This window comes from Mustelus asterias, chromosome 6, assembly GCF_964213995.1.
Source record: "Mustelus asterias chromosome 6, sMusAst1.hap1.1, whole genome shotgun sequence".
Taxonomy (NCBI): Eukaryota; Metazoa; Chordata; class Chondrichthyes; order Carcharhiniformes; family Triakidae; genus Mustelus; species Mustelus asterias.
In genome coordinates, this window is record NC_135806.1 from 70,206,086 (window position 1) to 70,227,161 (window position 21,076).

The 21,076-nt window shown below is 43.7% G+C and overlaps 1 protein-coding gene across 3 annotated transcripts in view; it reads right to left on the minus strand.

Annotated features, from left to right (window-relative positions):
* The window catches only part of vps13a (vacuolar protein sorting 13 homolog A), a 434,277-nt gene that overhangs the window by 285,926 nt on the left and 127,275 nt on the right, over window positions 1–21,076 (minus strand). For all 3 annotated transcript variants that reach the window (XM_078214517.1, XM_078214516.1, XM_078214518.1), the window contains exons 17-20: window positions 15,422–15,564; window positions 12,987–13,188; window positions 9,485–9,599; window positions 7,986–8,122 (exon numbers count right to left, since the gene is read on the minus strand). In XM_078214517.1, the coding sequence (XP_078070643.1) occupies window positions 7,986–8,122; window positions 9,485–9,599; window positions 12,987–13,188; window positions 15,422–15,564 (597 nt within the window). The remainder of the gene's footprint in view (window positions 1–7,985; window positions 8,123–9,484; window positions 9,600–12,986; window positions 13,189–15,421; window positions 15,565–21,076) is intronic.

Here is a 21,076-nt window from a genome sequence, read left to right on the forward strand (position 1 = left end):
AGCAGGAGATCATTGCACCTCATTGAAATGCACCGGCCTATTGTTAGAAGCCCAGATCGGGCCAGACTTTCTATCACTGAAAGTTCCTGCAGTTACATGTAAGCAACAACATGGAGATGGGACACCTGAGGGCAGACCTTAGTGTCCTGTCAGGCAGACATCAAGAAACCCACTGGGTATTGGAACCAGAGAAGTTTCTGGAAAGGCAAGCAGGCAGGGGGATAAAGGAACACATTTTCAGACAGACCAGCAGCGAAGACTCGACAAGGGAGACGACCTTGACCATTCGCAGACTGACCAAAGGAAGAAGGAAGGAAGAAGCTGCCATTGAGACTCACCTTCGTGACGACAGACCAGAGGGACTCAGAGAATCAAGCCTGCAGTTTTAACCAAACCATCTTTGCGGGTAGTGTACTTGAATCTGGGGTATCCTCTTGTTTTATGTGGGTAATTTAAAGGTTAATAGTGTTATTATTAATAAACTTGTTGAACCTTGTGTTTGTCCTTTGTCCATCTTGCAAATAAGGACACCAGGGTAAAACCTTGAGAGTAAGCAAACTGGTCGAAAGTATTTGAGAATTAACAGGTACAACAGTATCAAAAACCTCAAAGCTGCTCAGAACAGATTGCAGATTTTCTGGCAAGCTTTTCAATGGAACAAACTACCAGTTGTGCATTATCCTTCGGCCTTCTTCTGTGGCCTGCCCCATCAAAATGCTCATCCAAACCCGCCACAAGGACTAGTGTGACCAGCAAGCTGGCACCACCACTATCTTTGCTCCATATCCCAACTGCAACCCATCTCTAGACTATCCTTTAATATAGATGGAGTCCAGTGTCTGAGCTGGTGCCCTGTAACAAGATAAAATGTAGTGTCTTCATCATGAAGACATCTGGCCTCATCCACTGCCTGGCCAGGTTGCACCTGTCACACATTTGAAAAAAACAAGAATGAAGTTGTTGTGCAAAGCATGTTTACACCATCTGCTATTTGTAAATCAGAAGAGATTATGGGATGAGGGGAATGGGGATGTGAGATGGCGGATTAGCTAGGAGAATACAAAGAACAAAGAATCAAGAACAGTACAGCACAGGAAACAGGCCCTTTGGCCCTCCAAGCCTGTGCCGCTCCTTGGTCCAACTAGACCAATCGTTTGTATCCCTCCATTCCCAGGCTGCTCATGTGACTATCCAGGAAGTCTTAAACAATGTCAGTGTGCCTGCCTCCACCACCCTACTTGGCAGCGCATTCCAGGCCCCCACCACCCTCTGTGTAAAAAACATCCCTCTAATATCTGAGTTATACTTCGCCCCTCTCAGCTTGAGCCCGTGACCCCTCGTGAACGTCACTTCTGATCTGGGAAAAAGCTTCCCACCGTTCACCCTATCTATCCCCTTCATAATCTTGTACACCTCTATTAGATCTCCCCTCATTCTCCGTCTTTCCAGGGAGAGCAACCCCAGTTTACCCAATCTCTCCTCATAGTTAAGACCCTCCATACCAGGCAACATCCTGGTAAACCTTCTCTGCACTCTCTCTAACGCCTCCACGTCCTTCTGGTAGTGCGGCGACCAGAACTGGACGCAGTACTCCAAATGTGGCCTAACCAGCGTTCTATACAGCTGCATCATCAGACTCCAGCTTTTATACTCTATACCCCGTCCTATAAAGGCAAGCATACCATATGCCTTCTTCACCACCTTCTCCACTTGTTACCTGTTACAATTACCTTTGATGGCTTCAACACATCATTGGACAGTCTCAGAAATGGCAACCCTAAAAGTAGCCAGGACAGTTTCCACTGAAGTTAGTACATGCAGGTTATCCTTCCAGTTAGTTCCCGCTGTTTCCAGTTATATGCCACTTATCCCGCAAGAATGGAAAGTGTGCCAGTGAGCATTGAACAATATATTTGGATGTGACTGTCGTAACTGAATACCCTGCTACGTGTGCTAGGTGGCACAGTGGTTAGCACTGCTGCCTCACAGCATCAGGGACCCGAGTTCGATTCCTGGCTTGAGTCACTGTCTGTGCGGAGTTTGCACATTCTCCATGTGCTGTGTGTGCTTCCTCCGGGTGCTCCAGTTTCCTCCCACAGTCCGAAAGACGTGCTGATTAGAAACATTGAGGGAGAATTTAGCATTGCCAATGCATCCAAATAGGCATCGGAGTGTGGCGATTAGAGGATTTTCACAGTAACTTCATTGCAGTGTTAATGTGAGCCTACTTGTGACACTAATAAATGAACTTTAATAGCATGAGATGTGGGTGAGAGATTTGCAGTAGTGCATCAAGTGTGGGTGTAAGGTGAAGGATTAGCACGTTAGTATGAATTCTGGTTGATAGGGAATATTGGTGGTGAAGCTAGTAGTGTAGCTGGGAACATACTGTATTTGAAAATGCATTAAATAACCTTGACCACTCATGTGAGGTCATTGAATTACTTGAAACACTATACTAGTTATCAAAGCTAGAGTCCAGCCATTAACTTCCATGATTTTAGACTCCAATTACATTCTGAGCACATCTAGAGAGCCTCCTGACCCCCTGCTGATAACAGAAAATCTTTCAGCCGTTCTCCGGTTGCTCTTGAAGATGGTGGGCAGCATTCTTGAACTGCTGCAATCCATGTGGTGTAGGTACACTCAAAGTGCAGTTTGGAAGGGGGTTCCAAGATTTTGACACAGCAATAGTGAAGGAACCGCAATATAGTTGAAAGTAAGGAAGTATTACTCTTCTTCAGAGGTAAAGAGAGGGAGAAATGTGATTTTATATTGTTTAGAAAAGAGTGGAGCAAAATAGAAGGCCATGGATAGGTGGGAGTTAGAAAAGATTTGACAAAGACGTCAATGGCACAAAACAAAGAAAGGGTTAAAGGCTAAAATAGGTGGTAATAAAGGTAAGATAGCAGAATGTGTTAATAGCAGAACAAAATTCAGCATTCTGTGAAAGCAAAACCTAAGAAAGTATGTGGGGTGTGTGCGTACGGACATGTAGGAGAGAGTCCATAGTTTTAAGTTGTTGGGCTGAATATTAGAAGACTGTAAAGTGTCTCATCAGAAGAAGAAGTGCTGTTCCTCAAAGATGGATATCTGGGCATGAGACCATGATGATAAGTTGAAATGGCAAGCGGCAAAGAGATTAGGGTCATCCTTACCCTACTGAGCGACGGGTGTTCCACAAAGTGGCCACCCAGTCTATGTTTAGTCATTTGCAGTTGACTAAAATCTGTTTTTTCTTCAGGTGGAAAACTAGATACTGATTGAAATGTTTGGGATATAAATTTGTCTAATTGACTCCAATGGAGCAGAATATCAAAAACTGCATAAAATGGGGAAGGCAATTCAATGTCATCTGTCTGCACCACTGCCCAAGTCAAATTGTTATCCCGTTATCTTTTGTGATAGATTAATACAGTTGTAATAGATTTGTTTGATGATGCCGCATTAGTTGCCCGGACAGAAAACCAGCTCCAAATGCTCATGGATCATCTTCCCCATGCTGTGTCATGTTCAACCTCACCATCAATGTCAAGATAAACTGTAATTATGCGCTAGGGTGTTGTATTTCCACCCGTTATCAAACTCAACAGCACACTACTGATACCTTGGATCTACTATGACAGACAACATTTCATGAGTAGTTCATCACATGCAGCAGTAGGCATCTACCAACTCTGACAGCCTAACAACAGGCATGGAGAAACAGCAAACTTGCCCACAGGACCAAGGTGCTTATAAGGTTTCTATCTTCAGTAGATTGCTCTGTAACAGTGAAGTCTGGACAATCTACACCTACCAAGAAAAAAGTTCCAATAGCCTGCATCTCCACTGTCTACAACATACCCTCAGCATTATTCGGAAGACAATGTCACCAATGAAGTAGTCCTTTCTGGGCAAACAGGCCAAAGGATGTTAGTGCTAATGAAGCAAAGGCTATCTTGGGCATGTCTATGGGATCGAAGATGGCCACATGGCCATGGATATATTATATCGGGAGATAGCACATGCCAAGAGGCCAGCAGGGTACCCAAAGCTCCAATTCAAGGATGGTGCCCAAAGTGACATGAAAGTCCTCAACATCTATCATGGCATGTGGGAAAGTAGCTGACCACAAACGCAAATGGTGACACTAGCTGTGGACAGGAGTTCACCACCACCACCACGACATGTGGTGGTTTCAGAAGTTCCAAAGCAGATTCCAGCCCTGCAAACAAGGACTGAGTGATCATTTCACGCCACTGGCAAGGGACAACTTCATGTGTGGCACTTGTAACTGACTTTGCCTTTCCAGAATTGGCTTGTTCACTGTGGTCAATGTAATTTTTTCAGAACAAATACTATTTTCTGAAGTTATACCCAAAATCCCTTGTAGCTTCCACATTGGAAAAGAGCCCGCTAAATCTTTGTGGGCAGCTTATCTAAAGACTGGCAGCAAACTACTGCTAACAATAGATTCTAGGCCTATATACTACCCTGCTCTTACATAACGCATTTACCAGTCTTACTCATCGAAACATAGAAAATAGGAGTAGGCCATTCGGCTAATTCAGCCTGCTCTACTAATGTGTTCTTGATCTAATGTGATCAAAGCTGATCCTCGATTTCAACCCCCATACCCCTTGACACCGTTAGTTCTAGAAAGATATTTATTAAATATATTAAGTGACTTGGCCTCTGTTAAGTGCACAGCTGATGTTAAATGCTAGGGTATTCAAAATCCAGAAGGGAACCTGGAAATACCTGCTCTCAACTATAATTTGCAATTTGGTAAAATGCGAGGAAAGATTTGAAGACCGGTGAAGAATGTCCCAGGTATCTTTGCAATGATTTTAAACAAAATAAATGTTTAATTATTTATAAAAACACAGAAGAAACTAGAAATGCACTTAAATACTTTAATGACTATACGTAGTATCATTAAAATTTACCCAGTTCCATATCCTTCTATTTTCCTAACTTCAGAACTAAACCTCCCCAGGTTTATATCCCATAGCTTTTAAAACTATAAGCAAAATCCAGCAATCGTTATCACACCAGGTACATACTTCTTTGGGCCGATTTCTGATTTAGGATAGAAAGATCGTGAATAGGCTTTTCTCCAAGCAGCTTGTTGGGAGTTGATACAGCTTCCTGCTGCGGGCTGCATTCTCAAAACAGCTAACTCGCATAGAGCAAACTTGCCCCAACACCTTTTTTTTCTTTTGATCTTCCCTTATCTGAACTAACTTTCTCAGAAGTCATTCTTATGGACCTTTATTTTTATTTATATTTTAGCATGTAATTATGAAATTCACACCCCATCTTTTCCATTGAACTTTTAACATCATTGCTCAAACTCCTGATATTCTATCCTCCATTGTTACCCAAGGTAAACATCGTTTACAGTGTTGCTAGGCTTATCGCAAGATCAAAGCACTAGTTCCACCAACCCAGCCAGCCAATCCGTCTGTACTACAGTTTACATTTTCGAATTTTGAAAAAAAATACAACTACCTGAACACATTCCCAATGATTGGATTTCCTTTCTTTTCATCTTATCACTATTTATTACTTAACCAAGACTGGCACAGTCTTAAGTGGTAATTCCACAGGTTCACCACCATCGAGTGATGATATTTCTCCTCGTCTCAGTCCCACATGGCCTAACCTGTATTTTGATCCTTGTTCTAGAACCCCCATGATGTGGAGATGCCGGCGTTGGACTGGGGTAAACACAGTAAGAAGTTTAACAACACCAGGTTAAAGTCCAACAGGTTTATTTGGTAGCAAAAGCCACACAGGTTTTCGGAGCTCCAAGCCCCTTCTTCAGGTGAGTGGGAATTCTGTTCACAAACAGGGCATATAAAGACACAAACTCAATTTACATGAATAATGGTTGGAATGCGAATACTTGCAACTAATCAAGTCTTTAAGAAACAAAACAACGTGAGTGGAGAGAGCATCAAGACAGGCTAAAAAGATGTGTATTGTCTCCAGACAAGACAGCCAGTGAAACTCTGCAGGTCCAGGCAACTGTGGGGGTTACAAATAGTGTGACATGAACCCAATATCCCGGTTGAGGCCGTCCTCGTGTGTGCGGAACTTGGCTATCAGTTTCTGCTCAGCGACTCTGCGCCGTCGTGTGTCGCGAAGGCCGCCTTGGAGAACGCTTACCCAAATATCAGAGGCCGAATGCCCGTGACCGCTGAAGTGCTCCCCAACAGGAAGAGAACAGTCTTGCCTGGTGATTGTCGAGCGGTGTTCATTCATCCGTTGTCGCAGCGTCTGCATAGTTTCCCCAATGTACCATGCCTCGGGACATCCTTTCCTGCAGCGCTGCAGGAAAGGATGTCCCGAGGCATGGTACATTGGGGAAACTATGCAGACGCTGCGACAACGGATGAATGAACACCGCTCGACAATCACCAGGCAAGACTGTTCTCTTCCTGTTGGGGAGCACTTCAGCGGTCACGGGCATTCGGCCTCTGATATTCGGGTAAGCGTTCTCCAAGGCGGCCTTCGCGACACACAACGGCGCAGAGTCGCTGAGCAGAAACTGATAGCCAAGTTCCGCACACACGAGGACGGCCTCAACCGGGATATTGGGTTCATGTCACACTATTTGTAACCCCCCCAGTTGCCTGGACCTGCAGAGTTTCACTGGCTGTCTTGTCTGGAGACAATACACATCTTTTTAGCCTGTCTTGATGCTCTCTCCACTCACGTTGTTTTGTTTCTTAAAGACTTGATTAGTTGCAAGTATTCGCATTCCAACCATTATTCATGTAAATTGAGTTTGTGTCTTTATATGCCCTGTTTGTGAACAGAATTCCCACTCACCTGAAGGGGCTTGGAGCTCCGAAAGCTTGTGTGGCTTTTGCTACCAAATAAACCTGTTGGACTTTAACCTGGTGTTGTTAAACTTCTTACTGTCTAGAACCCCCAGTCAGGGGAGAACATCATATCTGCATCCAAACTGTCCAGCTCTCTGAATTTTATATATTTCAATGAGATCCCCTATCATTTTTGTAAACTCCAGAGAATATCCAATCTCTCCTCACCAAAGATGTGCGGGTTAGGTTGATTGGCCAGGTTTAAAAAATTGCCCCTTAGAGTCCTGGGATGCGTAGGTTAGAGGGATTAGTGGGTAAAATATGTGGGGGTAGGGCCTGGGTGGGATTGTGGTCGGTGCAGACTCGATGGGCCGAATGGCCTCCTTCTGCACTGTAGGGTTTCTATGATTCTATGAGTATTTGGCAGGCTTATAATGCACACCAAAATATTAACCATCTCTTTTCTTAATTGTATCAATGTGGATTTTGTCTCTATATACTTACATTCCTGCTCCATGGCAGATTTATTTGATAATACTATGATAACTTCATTATCCTAATTCTCTTCCTCATTCCTGGTCATTCCTGAAGATAGTGCAATCAGGAACATTAACCAGAAATGTCCATGTACATTTGAAGTACTATGTTATGTCAGCAAATGTGCTAGACAATTTGAACACAACAGAATCCCACATGAAAGAGATAAACTGACCTGCTAAATTAGCCATGGCGCAGCAGCTGAACCCACAGGCAGCAACAAAGTACTATGGATTGCAGTTTAATTTTTTATTTTTAAGTACTGGAAACCTCTTACTGGAACTAGTTAAAGTAGACGCATTAATGATGCTGTGCATTTTTTCTGGAGCCATTGCTAAAGTATCAACAATTTGACTTTTACATGAAGATACCAAAATATATTAACTGTTTCATAATGACGAAGAGTAATTTGTAAACAGGCATACAGTTGGTCTCTACCGTTAAGACTAATACACCTGGTAATCCTATTAGGTATATTTTGAGAGAGTCAGGTTAATTCACATGAAGCACAATCAACTCAAATTTCCGTTCTGTAACAGCAGTGAATCAATGGATAAAAATGCACATTAAAAACATTCAATAAGATTTTAAACTCAGTAACATTCAAACAATGTTACTGCTATCCAAACTTACCTTTAAATTCCCAAGATCAACAATCAATAAGCTGGCAGATTTATCAAAAAAACCATTCTCTGGAATAATGATGTAAGAAGCCATGAGATTCACTTTTAAGTCCAGGACTTTCTGTGTCTCAATAATATACATCAAGCCTGTAAAAAGTACAAAGCGTATCAATACTCAGTGAAGACAATACTTGGGAAATCATGAAATTTTAAAAGAAAGTAAAACACAAAGCTGTTCCTTCCGTCCTGCCATCAATGAACCACTGCTGCGGGTTTCCCATCAGCATGGGGTGCATACAACAGGAAACCATGTTGACAGCGGTGGGACCAGAAGATCTCTCTGCCAGCCAATGGTGAGCCATCTCTGTGAAACATGCTGCAGGGGATGGGGGCAGGGAAAATCCCACCCACTGTAATTTGGTAAATGCATGAATTTTTATCTAGCAGGGAAAAAGGCAAATGTATTAGACTATCTTGTAAAAATATGCATGCCACGTACATGATTTGAGCATTAGTTATGCATGGTCCAGACGAGTTACTATAACTAATGGAATTACTGCTGCCCAAATTTATAAAGGTAGAGCAAGTGGGGCACAATCTTACCGGCCGATCACACCATATTCATGCTGCAGCGAGGTCGGAGAATTTGGCGTCGAGACAAATCTCCATTCACTGCAGCGGGATGAGAAAGTCCTGCTGGCGTGAATGGTGGTAACATTCCGGCCTTGACATTGTAATGACTCTTGTTCAGATACATGATTACATTTCTGAAAATTGGTGTTTCGGCTTTACAGTGCATTGAATGTAATGCAAGAAAACATCACAATAGATCAGCATAGAAATTGAAGGCACAGTTACCTCTCCATAGTGTTATCACATTTAGCATAATTTCCTTGCTTTTACACTATTTCTCTATTAATAGAGCCAAGGAATAAATACATATTCTTTTAAACAGCCTTCTCAAATTGTCCAACTACTATGTATGTATACAGAGGTGTCTCTGTTCCTACAATTTTAAATGGTGTATCATTTACTTTACTTTTCCCCTCTCCAGTCATCCTCCCAACATTGAAGAGGATTTTCACAGTAACTAGGGGATTTTCACAGTAACTTCATTGCAGTGTTAATGTAAGCCTACATGTGACACTAATAAATAATTATTAAAACATGCATCACTTCACATTTCAATGTTAAGTTTCAGCTGCTATTTTACCAGTCTATGTCCTCTTGAAGTCTGTAACCACATTGCATGTTGTGATTTCTGATTTTCATGTCTACAGTGAACTATGGAATTATGCATCATACACCCAAGTCCATGTCAGCTCAAGTATAACAACAAAATGGATAGCTCCTTCTACTCAAAATTCTCTCTGCTTCCCCATTTTTGGGCAATACTCCAACAAATACCCCAATTTGCTGTGACTAAATCATTCAATAAACAGCACATCAAAACAATTCCTAAAACAGCCTGATCAAAGCCAATATAAAAATATATATATTGATCTTTACCAGTTGAAGTTTTGTCACGGAATTCCTCAAGCTTCATCAAAGTAGCTGACGTCAGTTCCTCCAGTTGAACATCCGTTGGTGGTCGAAAGAAGTCAACTAACCTGTTCACAGTTCTCTGGTGAAGTTAATATATTAATAATGTAATGTAAAATTATCTAACTCGGGTACTTTACTTAACAGATAGAAGGACACAACACTTTATAAAATTTGCACAGAAAATTAGGCACCAGGGACCCAGGTTCAAATCCGACCTTCGGTGACTGTGTAGAGTTGGAACATTCTCTGTGTCTGGGTGGGTTTCCCTCAAGTGCTCTGGTTTCCTCCCACAGTCCAAAGATGTGCAGGTTAGGTGGATTTGTCATGGCAAATGCGTGGGGTTAGAGGAATAGGGCAGAGGGGAGGGCCTGGGTGGGATGCTCTTTTGGAGAGTCGGTGCAGAGTTGATGGGCTAAATGGCCTCTTTCTGCACTGTAAGGACTCCATGGTTTGAAAATGGGTCCCTGTGACCCTCAAGTGAGGGAAAGAGGCAAGTGGCAAAGTGAAGCGTGGCTGGTAGGGACAAGCTATGTAAAAAAAAATTCCTGTAACTGGAGCAGCACGGACACACGTTCTTTGAAAGTGGGGTCAGAATGAGCTCTTCTGCTCCCCCTAGTTCAAGGTTTTTAATATTTAAAACATTTACTTAGTCAACAGTTGTTCAGGGACACGAAAGCAGCTGGAGCCTGAGGGCAAGCAATTCTTCTACTGGGAGGGGGGCGGGGTTAACATGTTTTCTCCTTTTGCTTGTTTGTTTATGCTCTTTATTTATTAAATTCTTTTTTTGGGTGCGTCATTTATTTCACTTTTCTTCTTTCATCCTACAAATATGCATCACTTTACAGTTAAACGTCAGCTGTTATTTCATCAATGTCCTCTATAAATTGATTGCTGGATTGTTTTGCCCTGGAATGTTGAGCTTCTTGGGTGTTATTGGAGCTTCACATTGAATTGACTGAATTGAATTAACTGAAATGATTTGTTATTGTCACATGTATTGTGATACAGTGAACAGTATCGCAGTATTGTTTCTTCCGAGCTACACAGACAAAACATACTGTTTATAGAGTACATAAGGGAAGGATAGGATGCAGAATATAGGCGGCGATTCTCCCAAAAAAGTTCTAAGTGCTGAATTCGCGGAAAAATTGATGTAAATCACGATTGTTTTTTCTGTGGGAGTTTACACTGCATGCGCAGTGGCCCCGAAATGCCATCCTCCCGATTGCTGGCCAGCTCGGGACCCTCGCAGTGCTGCCCCTCCACCCCTCCCCCAGTGCCCGATCACGGCCCCCATAAGCATTCCCGGGCCAGCTTCCCCACACCCTCCACCCCCCTCCCAAGAGCCCTGCGCCGTCCTGGAGTTCCCATTTCCAGCCCCCCCCCAGCCGTGATGATCCCCACCCCACCCACAGGAGGCAGAACCTCCCCCCCACCTCCCCCAGCAGACCATCCATCCCCCCGAGCCTGCCCTGATCACTGGCCTCCCTCCAGTCCTGACCAATCCCAATGCAGAGTGGCAGTGGGACCACCTACCCCCACAGATCGCCCCCCAGGCCCCATGGCATTGCCCAATGCCTGATGGACAGTGTGAAGGTGCCCCCTGGGCATGGGCACATTGTCCCGAATAGTGCCAGGGGGTTTCCCATTGCTTCTCCAAAAGTGGGGAGCTAGTCTGAACCCCACCAGAGTGAAACTGTACTGATGTGATGGGAGATGCTAGCGGGCCCGGAGACTTTAGTCCTAGGCTGGCTAATCACATTACCATAAGATTAAAAATGGATTTAAATCACTTACCTGTTGTTCCCGCCGGTTTCCAGTGTGGTCCCGACCACGCCGGATATCCGGCGCTCGGAAATGCGCACGTGGCGGGAACACATGCACGAATCGGCCCACACGCAATTCTTCCGGCCTGTCATGCTAATGTTTTAAGCGTGGCGGGATGGGAGAATCGCCCCCGTAGTGTTACATATCCGAGTGGGGGAAAATTTAATCTCCCCTGATCTGTACTTTATTAAAGGATAAGCTTTGAGAAATCAAGAGGGGAGTGCATCACTTGCCACAAAATTCCCCAACCTCAGACCTGTTTTTGCAGTGACAGTACTTACATGACTGGTCTAGTTAAGATTCTGGTCAATGGTAATGAATAGAATGTTGATGGTGGGGATTTTGTGATGGTAATGCCATTGAATGTCAAAGGGAGATGGTTAGATTCTCTCTTGTTGGAGATGGTCATTGCCTGATACTTGTGTGGCATGAATGTTACTTACTGCTTATCTGTCCCAGTCTGAATGTTGTGTAGGTCTTGCTGCATAAGGATACATACAGACTGCTCTCATTGTCGGAGGGGTTACAAATGGAATTGACCAGTGTTCAAACATTAGTGAGTATTCCTACTTCTGGCCTTACAACGAAGGGAAGGTCATTATGAAGGTGCTGAAGATGTTTGCACCTACTGTCCAAGGTATCCTTCAAGTTTAATATTTTATTGAAATGTGGCATTATACACCCAAACTACTCTCCATAGTGGAAACAGCATGTGTTGAATCATGAACAGAATAAATTTTTCAAGTTGCTAACAAATAAAATTGTCAAGTACAAGTTTCCTGTGGTTTTAAACTTAAAAGCTGAATTTGTCACATAAAAATGTGGCTTTTTCCTGGTTGTTTTTAATCATATCTTACTTCCAATATGCATTTAATTGTGCAAAATGTTAAATAATCCAGTATTGGCTTATTTATTACCAAATATCTAGAGCAGAACTTGTACATGTTTAACTTTTTTGTTCATTTCTGGACAATGTTGACAAAGCTTATTTATCAATCATCCTACTTGACTCTAGAAGATAGTGGTGAGTATCTGGACTGCTGCAGATCTTATGCTGGTGGACCTTGAGCACCAAAACTTTACAGTGCATTATGCCGAGTGGTTTGTCACTGGTAGGGAAAATGGATACCTGATCTGGAGGCAAGGGTGGCAGTCAAGTGGGATTGTTGTGCCCCAGATGGTGTCAAGCTCGATTCTTGTTGCAGCTGCACTCATCTGTATAACCGCAAATGTTGGGTGTTCCATCAGATTCTGAACTACAACATTGTAGGTGGTGGACTGGTCCTGAGGAGCTCAATAAATGAACCATTCAGTTCAGAGACCTGGATTTTCATCTTGGAGGCGGGTACTAGGAGTCAGGAAAAAATTCCAGCTCAACCCACCCACCTCAGGACAAAGTGACCCCAAGACAGGATTGTCATTGTGTGGAAAATGGAAAAAATACAGGACTATGGGGAAAGAACAAGGAAGTCAGACTGAACGGACTGTAATACCAAAGGGCTAGCATGGGCACAACAGACCTTTAATGCTTTATCATTCTAGGATTCCACTTTGGTAATGTAAAATAACAATCTGAGACTAAGCTTAGTAACCTATGCAACTTCAAAATATATTTTATACATTTGTTCATTTCACTCACCGCATCATACACAATTTCTAGTGGGCGCGACTCCACCTTCAGTCGCTGATCAGCTCTTTCATCCAAAGGATTAATCTCAAACATGATTCTTAGCAGAACATCTTCATTCTCAGTCAAAACACCTCTTGAAGAAAGCAGCAGTGGCTTGTCGTTTTTCTGAGGAAGTCCTGTCACTTCAAGTGTACTGATCATTACTTCAAATCTACAAAAAAGAAGTACCTCAAAGATTGCACAGTACAACTTTCACGTTAACTTGCATTACAGTAAAACTTTTAACCAGGAATAAAACCAGAAAAAACTGGAAATACTCAGCAATTTTGGCAGAATCTGAGGAGAGGGAAACCTGTCAGATCAAAGATCTTTTTTCAGAACTGACTGGTAGTGAAAACATAATAGATTTTAAGCAAGTGAAGGGGTGGGGTGTTAGTGGAGAACAAAAGGGAAAGTCTGTGATCAGGAGGAGAGCTGAAAATATTAACTGACAAAACATTTCATGGCAGTAAAGGCAAAGGGAGTGACAATGGTAAAGATTTGCCCAGAGTCAACGTAAATGGCAAAATAATCAGGTAAATGAGCCAATTCCCAGGGCATCACTGCAAGAATTCCTCAGGATCTTGTCCTAGGCCCAGCCATCTTCAGCTACTTCATCAATGGCCCGGCTTCCATCATAAGGTTAGAAGTGGGGATGCTCGCTGATGATTGCACAATGTTTAGCTATGTTCACTACTCCTCAGTCCAAGCCCAAATGTAGAAGACCTGGACAACACCCAGGCTTAGGCTGACATGTGACAAGTAACATTTGTACCACACAAGTGCCAAGCAATGACCATCTCCAACAAGAGAGAATCCAACCATTGCCTCCTGACATTCAATGGTATTACCATTTCTGAATTCCTCACTAACATCATCCTGGGGATTACCACTGACCAGAAATTAAACTGGACAAGCCATGTAAATGCTGTGGCTACCACATCAGGTCAGAGGTTGGAAATCCTGCAGTGAGCAACTCACTTCCTTACTCCCCAATGCCTGTCCACAATCTACAAAGCACAAGTCAGGAGTGTGATGGCATACTCTCCATTTGTTTGGATGACTGCAGCTTCAATAGCACTGAAGGAACTTGACATCCTTAAGGTCAGAACAGCCCGCTTGCTTGGCATCTCATTCACAGACATTCACTTCCTCCACCACCAACACAGTGGCAGCAGTGTGCACCATCTACAAGATGCACTGCAGGAATCACCAAGGTTCCTCACATTGCACATTCCACAGCCACTGCCATCTAAAGGGTCAAACACAGTCACAAAGGATGGCAACTACCAGGAAGTTTGCCTGTCAGCCACTTACCATCCTGACTTACAACTATATCGTCGTTCCTTCACTGTCGCTGCTTATTATAACCATGATGGACAGGTAAGGTCACATGACTGGGTGGAGCAATGTGGGTTGGGGTGTTTTACATGGAGGGAGAGATTTAGGGAGGATTTGAGTGCAGTGAACTCATAGGAGATCATGATGAGTTGAGATGGAGGCTCCCAGTGAAGAGGCTTTGAGAGGAATACAGCAAAGGTATATTGGCGAGAAAAATTATCATGCTTGGGAAGGAAGTGGGAGGGACACAGGTTCAATTCCAGCCTTGGGTGATAGTCTGTGTAGAGTTTGCACATCCTCCTCCTGTCTGCGTGGGTTTCCTCCCAATGCTTCGGATTCCCCTCTCAGTTCAAAGGTGTGCAGGTTAGGTAGATTGACCATGCTAAATTGCCCCTTAGTGTCCAGGATGTGTAGGTTAGGTGGATTAGCCATGGTAAATGCTCAGGGTTACAAGGATAGGGCAGGGGTGTGGGCCTAAGTTGCTCTTTCGGAGAGGTGTTGTAGACTCGATAGGCCGAATGGCCTCCTTCTGCACTCTAGGAATTCTATGAAAGTACAGAATTATGCCTTTGAATGGGAGATGAGGTGAAAGAGGGTTAACAAAAGAGTAGGTGGTCAGGCCAATATGAGATGAAAAACCTGATAGTAAATGGGATGTAGGAAATAGGTGATAACAGGAAGGAGTCCAGAGTCAAGGTAAATTTCAGTTCTTGAATGTAATTACATTTTGCATAATATTGAGTTAATGTTAAATTCTCATACTGAACTCTAAATAAACAAATCTCAGAATAAAAAATAAGCTTTGCTCAGGTTTTTGTTTCGCCATGCTTTGTAATCTCCCTTGTGAATAACAAGAGAAAATCCATGAGGAGGTTAATTAAACATGGTCATCAGAACTAGTAGGTTGTAAGGTTGAACAGCCTTTGTTCTTCTACATTCTTACTACGAGCACTATTTAGTCATAGCTCTGAGGAAAATAAGTCTTTTTTTCTTTACATACGGGATCTGCTTCCAATTGAATAAACACAGGCAGTTATTGTGTTATAAAAGTAATAAAAACTTACTTTATTGCTTGTGCTCCTGGTCTTTGGGTCAGTAACGTGTTCAAGTCAATCACAGCAAATTTCATGATCTCTGGCTGATTGTGTTCTTCTCTAATGGATATGGACATGCTAACCAGCTTCACAGAAATTTTCACTGCTTCATACTATCCAATCAATAAGATTAAAAACAGTGGTAATTATTTACTGTACAATGTATGTAAAATTTTAATTCAATGTCAAATAGTGCGTTATAATAACAATTTGCATTTATATTTAAATTAGCAGAACACAAAGCTATCAGAGGGTTGTCGGGATGGGGAATATAGCCAAAGTAGAAAATGGCTGAGGGCGCTGGAAGAATCTGAAAACAAGGAGGACAAACTTAATATTGAGATGTTGCCAAACTAGGTGGAAGGAAATGGTCATGGTATTGGAGCAGCCTTGTGGTTGGAAGCTCATCTCAGAATCAAATAGGATGTCAAGGTTACAAATGATCTATTTCAGCTTCAGAGTGTGAACAGGGAGGGGGATAATGTGGATGGCCAGCGAACAAGTTAGGCCTAAGCCAATGGCTTTAGATTTATAATATTCAGTTGGAGTACATTGTTGCTTCAGACTGGACATCAGACTGGAAGTTCGATAAGCAGCATAATAATTTAGAGACAACAAAGGGGCCGAAAGAGGTGATGATGAGGTAGAGCTAGGTGTCATCAGAGTACACACGGAACCCAATGTGATTTTGGATAATCTGTTCGTCAATTCTCCATTTTCAAAAACCTGTTGTAAACTTGACGTCACACTGCCAAGAAGGAGACTTTTCTCAAGTTTCCATCATTGTATGGCAGGAACCCGGTTACGTCAGTGACAGGGGACAAACGAGAAGGGAAATCGCACTGGTGCAAAAGCCATTTTGGGTCTCCCATTCAATTCTCCTCTCCACCTCCCCCACCCCCCATCTTTTCTCCCTGCCGAAAAAAGGGGCAGAATATGCCTCCCATTCAGACTAATGCTAGAAGTAGCAAAGCTCGAGTTATGGAAAATGTTTTGGCTCTAGTCCTTGGGGCTCACTGTGGATACAAGTAGGTGCTTTGTAAACAGCTATAATAGCAAGAACAATAATCACATAATAGGATAGGGTATCAAAGTTCTTTAAAGTTTATTTGTTTGTGTCACAAGTCAGCTTACATTAACACTGCAACTAAGTTACTATGAAAATCCCTGAGTTGGGTACACGGGGGGAGAATTTAGCATGGCCAATGCACCTAACCGGCAAGTCTTTGGAAGAAAGAGATAGTGGGAACTTATCAGAAGGTTAGGCAATTGTCATCGGGCTTTTAAATCTACATTTAGGCTGGAATTCTCCCAAAAAAATTCTAAGTGTCGAATTCACGTGAAAACTGGAATGATTCACGCTGGTTTTTTCAGTGGAAGTTTAGAGAAGAATCTCCTACACTCTGTGCACTGCAGAGGTCACCAGCGTGAATATCATTAAATTTCAGGGGAGGGCCTAAACCTATTGGAGAAGCTGAAATTAGCACGCTGAGTGAGCCGCTGCGTATGCACCAATCACTGGCCAGCCCCATGACCCCCACAATGCCTGTTCTTTGCCCCCACAGCCCGATTGCTGGTCCCCAACCATTCCAGGGCCCAGCCCCGACACCCTCCCCCTCCTGATCGCCAGCACTCCACCCCCACCTGAACCCCTCACCCCTCCCCGCAGTGCCTACCCCCAGCAGGCTGACCCCTGCCCCCAGGCCTGCCCCGATTGCCGGCCGCCCTCCACCCCCTACCGATCCCTATGCAGAGTGGCAGAGGGACTTCCCACCCCCACCGATTGCATCCTAGGTACTGCTCTCCATCAGGCCCTGCCCCCTTGGCCCCACCCCATAGGAAATAGGCCCCGCACTCTTGGCACTGCCCCATGCGCAATGGGCAGTGCCAAGGCACCCCCTGGGCATTAGCACTTTGCCTCTTGGGCAGTGTCAGAGGGCCCAGGCTGGCACTGCCAGGGTGCCAATGACCACGGGGAATGCCCCCCTCTGCGCGGCCCTGATTTCCCTCCCCTTCACTCTAGTGGTGTCGGGCCGCTAGTTCCCCATAAGTGGGACGGGGTGGGGGGGGGCTAGCAGGCCCGGGGACTCCGCTAATCATATTTAAATGGCATGTAAAGCTATATTTAAATTACTTCCATACCTCCCCGCCGATTTCCAGCACAGAGCTAACGCCGCCAGAAATCTGGCACTAGGAGGCACTATTGCGGCGGGAACGCATGTGCGAATCTGCGCATCGCCTGCCGCCAGATTCTCCCGGTCCGCTGCATTGCGGCCAAAGACTGGAATAGTCAGATGGTAAATGCATGGATGACAACTTAATCAAAGGTTTTCAGGATAATTTCTTAAATCAGCATATTCTGGAGCCAGCCAGGGAGTATGTTATGCTAGACCTGGCATTCGGCAATAAGGTAGAACTAACTAATGACCTAAGTGAATGTACCCTTAGGTAGCAGTGATCAAAATTATTGAATTTTACATTCAGTTTGAGGGGTAGGAGAGTGGATCTAAGACTAGTATTTTAAACTTAAATGAGGGCATAATAACTGATCTTGTGCAAGTGAACTGGCAATTTTGGTTAAGGAACAGGTCAATAGAGATGCAGTGGTAGACATTTAAGGGGATATTTTAGAATACATAAAAAAGATAGATTCTAAGGGGGAGGACCCACCATCCATGGTTAACTATAAAAGTTAATGACAGTCCAAGGGCCAACCACCTTTCTTTAAGGTGAGGCCACACGTTGAGTATTGTGTGCAGCTTTGGGCCAGAATTTTATCGGCTGCCCATCCCGCGGCTTGCAGAATGGAATTCTCCATTGGCCTCGGGCAGGATTTTACAAGCCTCGCCCAAGCAAGGTCGTAAAATACCGGCCTTGGTCTCCTGGTCTGAGGAAGGACATTCTTGTTATTGAGGGAGTCCAACAAAGGTTCACCAGACTGATTCCCGGAATGGCAGGACTGACATATGAAGAAAGACTGGATCGACTAGGCTTGTACTCATTGGAATTTAGAAGAATGAGAGGGGATCTCATAGAAACATATAAACTCCTGGTGGACTGGACAGCTAGATGCGGGAAGAATGTTCCCAATGCTTGGGAAGTCCAGAGCTAAAGGATACAGTCTAAGAATAAGGGGTAAGCCATTCAGGACTGAGATGAGGAAGAACTTTTTCATTTAGAGTTGTGAACCTGTGGAATTCTGTACCACAGAAAGCTGTTGAGGCCAGTTAGATATGTTCAAGAAGGAGCTGGACGTGGGCCTTGTGGCTTAAGGGATCATGGACCATGGAGAGAAAGCAGCAGTAGGATACTGAAAGTGCACGATCAGTCATGATCATATTGAATAGTGGTGCAGGCACAAAGGACCGAATGGTCAACTCCTGCACCTATTTTCTCTATTTCTGTATGTTTTTCCATCGTAAGTCAGGAGTGGGGATGTTTGCTGATAACTGCGCAATATTCAGTACTATCCATGACACCACAGATATTGGAGCAGTTCACGTCCAAATGCAACAAGACATGGACAATATCCAGGTTTGGGCTGACAAGTGACAAATAGCATTCATGCTACACGTGTGCAAGGCAATGACCATCTCGAACAAGAGAGGATCTAACCATCGTCCCCTTGACACAAAATAGATAGATTCTAAGGGGGAGGATCCACCATCCATCGTTAACTATAAAAATTAACAACAGTCCAAGGGCCAACCATCTTCAGCATCTTTCTTTAAGGTGAGGCCACACGTTGAGTATTATGTGCAGTTTTGGGCCGGAATTTTACTGGCATGCCCACCCTGAAGCTCACAGAACGGAATTCTCTGTTGGCCTCGGGCAGTATTTTACGAGCCTCGCCCAAGCAAGGTCGTAAAATACCGGCCTTGGTCTCCTGGTCTGAGGAAGGACATTCTTGCAATTGAGGGAATCCAGTGAAGGTTCGCCAGACTGATTCCCGGAATGGCAGGACTGACATATGAAGAAAGACTGGATCGACTAGGCTTGGCAATTTCATTGCTGAATCCCCTCTATCAACATCCTGGGGGTTACCATTGACCAGAAACTAAACTGGACAAGTCATATAAGTACTGTGGCTACAACAGCAGGTCAGAGGTTAGAAATTCTGTGGCGAGTCACACACCTCCAAACTCCCAAGAGCCTGTCCACCATCTATCTAAAGGCACAAGTCAGGAGTGTGATCGCATACTCCCCACTTGCCTGCATGAATGTGGCCCCAACAACATTGAAGAAGCTCAAGACCAACCAGGACAAAGCAGCCAGCTTACTTGGTGCCCCTTCCACTAACATTCAATCCCTCCACATCAACAAACAGTGGCAGCAGTGTGTAACATCTACAAGATGCACTGCAGGAACTCACCAAGGCTCCTTCGGCAGCACCTTCCAAACCTACAACCACGATCATCTAGAAGTACAAGGGCAGTTGATATCCGAGAACACCACCACTTACAGTTTCCTCTCCAAATCACTCACCATTCTGACCTGTAAATATTTTGTCGTTCCTTAACTGTTGCTTGGTCAAAATCTTGGAATTCCCTCCCTAACAGCACTGAGAGTGTACCTGCCTACACCTCAAGGATCGAAGTTCAAAAAGGCAGCTCACCACCACCTATTCAAGGGCAACTAGGGATGGGCAATACATGTTGGCCTAGCCAGCAATGCCCTCATCCCATAAATGAACAGCAAAAAGCATCAAACTTAGTGCATATAATTGCCTAAAGGGTGGCAGGTTAGACTATTAGATAGAATATAGATAACAGTGCAGAATGATGAAAATATTGAGGGGGGAAAAATTACAGTAAGAGAGAAAGCTAACAAGAAGCATAAAGACAGATAGTAAGAGAGTTTCCATAGATATCAACAAAGAAACAAGTTAACAAAGCGGGCATTAGTCTATAGAAAGTGGGTCTGGAGAATTAATGGAAAATTAAACTATGGCAGATGAATTGAACAGGTATGTTGCATCAGTCTTCACATTCACCAATAACATTCGAGAAATGGCTGTAAATCAGGAATTGGGAGGGAGGAAATCGAAAATTAACTTACCAGGGAAATGGAACTTAATAAATAGGTGAAAGTGTGGATTGACAGAGTGGATTTCATCCTCAGGGCTTAAAAGAAGTGACTGGGGAGATAGTTCATGTGTAGGTTTTAATTTGCTAAAATTCATGACATTCAGGCAAGGTTCCATTCGGTGGAAAATAGCTATTGTAACTCCTTTATTCAAAAGCAGGGAGACAGAAAGCAGGATTTTGCAGGCCAGTTGGCTTAACATTTGTCATAGGGAAACTGTTTGAAGCTATTATTAAAGATGTTATAACAGGGCACTTGGCTAAATTCAGGGTAATCAGGCAGAGTCAACATGGTCTTCTGAATGGGAAATCATGTTTAACCAATTTATTGGTGTTCTTTGAAGTAGTTACATGTGTTGTGGATAAAGGGAAACGGGTGCATGTACTGCACTTTGATTTTCAGAAGGCGTTTGATAAGGTTATTATGGAAAATAAAAGTTCATGGTGTGGGAGGTAACATATTGGCATGGATAGAAAAGATTAGCTAGCTAACTGGAAAAAGAATTGACATAATTTATTTTCCTGATTGGCAGGTTGCAAC